Source organism: Corylus avellana, chromosome ca1 (genome assembly GCF_901000735.1).
Source record: "Corylus avellana chromosome ca1, CavTom2PMs-1.0".
NCBI lineage: Eukaryota > Viridiplantae > Streptophyta > Magnoliopsida > Fagales > Betulaceae > Corylus > Corylus avellana.
The window spans coordinates 38955151-38959883 of record NC_081541.1 but is presented as its reverse complement, the minus strand read 5'-3'; the positions used below and the strand labels follow the sequence as shown (position 1 = coordinate 38959883).

The 4733-nt window shown below is 32.3% G+C and overlaps 1 protein-coding gene across 1 annotated transcript; it reads left to right on the top strand.

Annotated features, from left to right (window-relative positions):
- The first annotated feature begins 2348 nt into the window (after nucleotides 1-2348).
- LOC132171807 (bark storage protein A-like) lies at nucleotides 2349-4239 on the top strand. Its single transcript, XM_059583212.1, has 4 exons — nucleotides 2349-2574; nucleotides 2660-2727; nucleotides 3549-3704; nucleotides 4024-4239. The coding sequence occupies exons 1-4, from the start codon at nucleotides 2349-2351 to the stop codon at nucleotides 4237-4239; spliced, it is 666 nt and encodes a 221-aa protein (XP_059439195.1).
- The last annotated feature ends 494 nt before the right edge of the window (nucleotides 4240-4733 follow it).

Below are 4733 nucleotides of genomic sequence, written 5' to 3'. Positions count from 1 at the left end.
CTCGATATTTTTCAAGCATATATAATATGCAAGAAAATGTGTTCCAATGGTAATTTGTCAAAATGCTCATCCAATGAAAGTGATTTAGAGTTGTAGATATGTATATGCATAGAGAAACTATGATAAGCAATGCTCTAATAATCTTTGATAGAGCCTTACCCATTTTCAACTATAAAATTTTTGTAATAATTTAAACAAAAATCAATGGGTTAAAGATTTTTATATACAAGAGCTTAAAAAGTGAAAAATAATACCTCTATTTTTTTTTTTTCCTTACGTATACAGTTAGTCACTGTTTAAATTCAAGTAAAAAACATAAATTATTTGGCTTTTTACTACTCTGATCAATTATAGAAGATATCTATCTATATTCTTTATAGATTTATTTAAATAATTTTAATTTACAAGTAATCTCATGAGGTGAGCTCAGGGGCAGACCTATCTTAAGCTTTGGAGGGTCTTTAGCAACTCCAAAAAATTTTAAAGTCCTTACAAATATATATTTCTATACTATGGCCCCGGCAATGATGACTTTTCTGCACTCCTATATGTAGTTTTCTAAAGAAATTTCTAAAGATTACGAAATAAATGCTAAAGATTTTACAATAGAGATGATAATGGGTGAATTTTATTCCATAAAAGACCATCGTCAAGCATAATTCGAAAGAGATGCTAATTTTCTTTTTTGTGTACATATCTATAGCAAACTAGAAAACTTATATACTCGAATAAGAAATTGTTTCTAAAGACAATTTTATAGACATGTAACTTCTGTATATAGTTATGACTAATGATTTAGTATGAAATTAAGTTTGAAACTCGTCTGCTTTAATTATAGAATGACTACATCTATGTATTTATTTATCAGTGTAGGTTTAAACCCCACACCCTAGTTCTGCCCCGAGCTCCATCAATGTCGATTGAGCTCTGTGCTTCATCATAGTCTATCCCTCTATATACAAAGAGTGGCTCACTTTGTTCTTGATGGGGTTGGATAAGGTGAAGTAATACCAAAAGCACATCCTCAGTTGGGATTGTAGGTTGTACTTGACTACTAGTCATTGCCTCATACTATGCACAGGAAGTTGTTAACATTTCCTAAAATGATGATTGTTAGTTTCAACCAATTTTTGAATTATTATTATTATTTTTTTAACTAGAGCTAATTTAATGATTGATTGGCACCATCACATTACCAAAATGAGATAAAAATATAGTTTCTAGTATTACTTTTCCTAAATGTAGACGACAAATTTTAAATCTTAATGCAGACATAATGTATCTCATTGAATCAATATTTTTTGCCAAATTGTGTGTAACAGGAATCGAAACCCTTCTGTTGACGAAGAATGTTCTACTTCAATCCAGCAACTTGTTAGGAGTAGATTTTGGCTCTTAACCCCCTCTACTTGTTAGGAGTGTTAATAATTTGCCCATATTTTTTATATATTCTTTTTTAAATTTAATAGATCAACTATTAGACTTGTAGGGTCTACCATTAACTTATATAGGGTCCACATAACTTCATAAATCTAATGGTTGATTTGTAAGATGAGATGAAAAAATATAAACAAAATATTGACACTAATCATTTCTCTCTATAAATATGTGGTGGCTAAGTTAATGGTGAGCGAGAATGGGCAAATAACTCTCTCATTACCACTAAATATGAGTCTCTGAAGCCAATATTTTATCTATATTTAACAACTTCTGCATATCTAATAATCACATGTATTGAATATAATTTAAAATTAAAGCCACAGATTAGTGGAATGCATAAAAATGTGTATGCAGGTGGAAGTTCACAAATTACATATTCCAATACGTATGTCCACAGTTTTTTTTTTTTCCTTCTTATTCTCTGATAAATTCAATCAATTAACTATTAAATTTGTGGAGTTCACTATTGACTTATGCGGTGGGGTTCACATAAGTCCACAAATCTAATGGTAGATTTATAAAATGAGACAAGAAAAATCTATATATATATATATATATATATATTAACATCAATCATTTCTCTTTATATATGTATATATTGGCCGAGTTAGTGGCGAGTGAGAAGGGCCAAATGACCTCCTGACCACTAAGTCTCTAAAGCCAATATTTTATCTATATATAACGACTTCTGCATATTTAATAATCACATGTATTGAATTTAATTTAAAATTAAAGCCGCAGATTAGTGGAATACATAAAAATATGTATGCAGCAGGTGGAAGTTCACAAATTCCTTATTCCAATAATATAATTATAATGGTTGGTAACTTGGGTTGGCCGGCACTCGGCAGTACTTCTGGCCAAGTTTACTAAAAGATAAGCAGTCTCTTTTAGCATATCCTATAGCCATGGCTGCAAAACTAGTGAGAAAATGCTTGGTTTTGCTGGTTTTAGTTCTCTTGCTTGTTGTTCCTGCATTTTCTTTTCCATTAAAAAGACGAAAACCTTTGAATGTGATCAAAGAAATAAACCACAAAGGGCCTTATCTTGGTCTGGTTACAGTGTATCCACCCGAAGAGAATGCTTTTTTTGCTACTGGGATTTTCAAGCCTCACAGGACTCTGGATTTGTCAGGTTGGGGTTTTCTGCATCTATGTTTGATGAATTTGTGGTAAATGCAGATAAATTATTTGGTTGAAAAGACCACTTGGAATTGCAGGCAGACGATTTCTGGTGGGGAAGATCCATGAGAAGAAAGTTATCTATGTGAGATGTGGAGTTGGAATGGTAAATATAAACCTTTTCACTTTCTGTTGATGCATGGCTGACGCTCCAAATATCAGCTTTTTTTTCATTTCTTTGTCTGTTTGTCATAGATTCTGCAAGGTGTTCAAATGGCATGAATGGCCAGCACAACTAGTTCGCCTTGATTTTTCAATTTCACAGTAAATAAATTCTCTAGAGAACTATATATAAGTTGAAAATTAAGGCATATATATAGAGATCTCTATATGCCTTAATTTTCACCTTATAGTATGTAAGGCCTTGGTTCGAGATCGAAGATGTGTAGTTCACCTAAAATGAGTGGTTTATAAATATATTCATGAGTACTAAGGACATTGCTTCCTTACTAAGAACTTGTTTGAGATTGTTTTGTGAAATAGAGCTTTTGTCTTAAAAAACAAAACCAAAAAAAAAAAAAAAAAAAAGACAAACTTGAAAGAGCTTTTTAGAAAAAATCTCATCTTTCAAGCTTCCCCGGAACATAATTTTATACTTTTTTAGAGCAAAAAGGTCGAAAGTGTTTTTTAGTTTACATCAAATGGACCTATTTTTGCTTAGCATGGCTTTTTATGTACTAAAAGCATTTTTTTAAGCTCTTTAACGCAATTCCAAACATACTTTTAGGAAATTTCAAATTAACTAATTATATTTTGGAGATAACACAAATATCGTTGGCTGTTTTTCTGTGTGGTTACTAATGGTATTAGAGCCACCTAATAATGCCATGTGGTATGAAACATTGCATTAGGGTTAAGGGGAAGCTTTAGTGCTGAAGGAAAAGTCTCAACCACAACCTAATTCAATGTGGTGTTTGGCTCAATCAGGTGAACGCAGCTGTAGCAACTCAACAGATGCTGGATCTATTTGACATAAAAGGAATTGTCCATTTTGGCATTGCTGGGAATTTAAATGATTCTTTGTCCATTGGAGATGTTTCCATTCCCAAACAAATTGCTCACACCGGTATTTGGGAGTGGCTGGTATATATGTCTGAATTCACTCCATAGCTTTAGTCTCTCTTTCACATGTTTTAGATCTGGTTTTCAGAGTAAATGCAGCTCATGTGTATGTTTGGCACTACGATTTTGCAGACTAAAAGTGTAATTTTAAACTAAATCATAAAAAAAAAATAAATAAATAAAAAATTCAAAACTTAAAAAAAAATGTGTTTTTAAATCGCAACCAAGCAATGCGTTTATAAAAATAGACGATTTTAAATATTAAAATGCGAATTTACCAAAAGCTAAAATCATTATTTTTAAATCGCCGAAATGGATCCTAAATCTTTTTTGTTTACAGAACCCCAAGGGAAAATTGAACCCTAATTATGTTGCTCACTTGGATGTGGCAAGCTACAATGTACCGAAAGGTAAAGGAAGAAATTTGTTGGGGCGTATTGGATATAGCAAAGAGGAATTCTTCTCCGAGTTGGGGAAGCCCAATGCAGCTCGGCCACTGGTTTGGGCACAAATTAGTCAGCATTGGTTGCATCTTGCTCACAACTTGAAGGTATGACTTAACTTCTTCTTCTTCTTCTTCCTTGTCCGTTGTTTGTTTGTTAGCGCAATGGTTTTCGTTGGGTATTATTGTTAGCATACAAAACAAATATTATGGTAGAATATGCAGCAGAAATGATTCAGAATTACCTACCACCATATTTGTTCAAGCGAATCAAAGAACCCTAACAACATAAGCCTGAAATAAATTTAGAAGAGAAGTATCTTACAACCTATGCCTAATTATGCCTTTGAGCCCATATTGACGGATTAATACACATTCTCTTTACTTATAGATAGCTCAAAACTCTCAATTAAAACTCTACCTTGTTTATTCCACCTATCAAGGAATTGAATAAGAAATTAGAATATAAATCAATTATGATGTCAGCTTGAGCTTGGGCGATAAATGGTAGTTTAACATGGTATCAAAGCCAAAGGTCTTGAGTTCGAACATTAACTCCATCAAATGACCATTCATTTAAATTAAATATTTCACATGTTAGGCCTCAC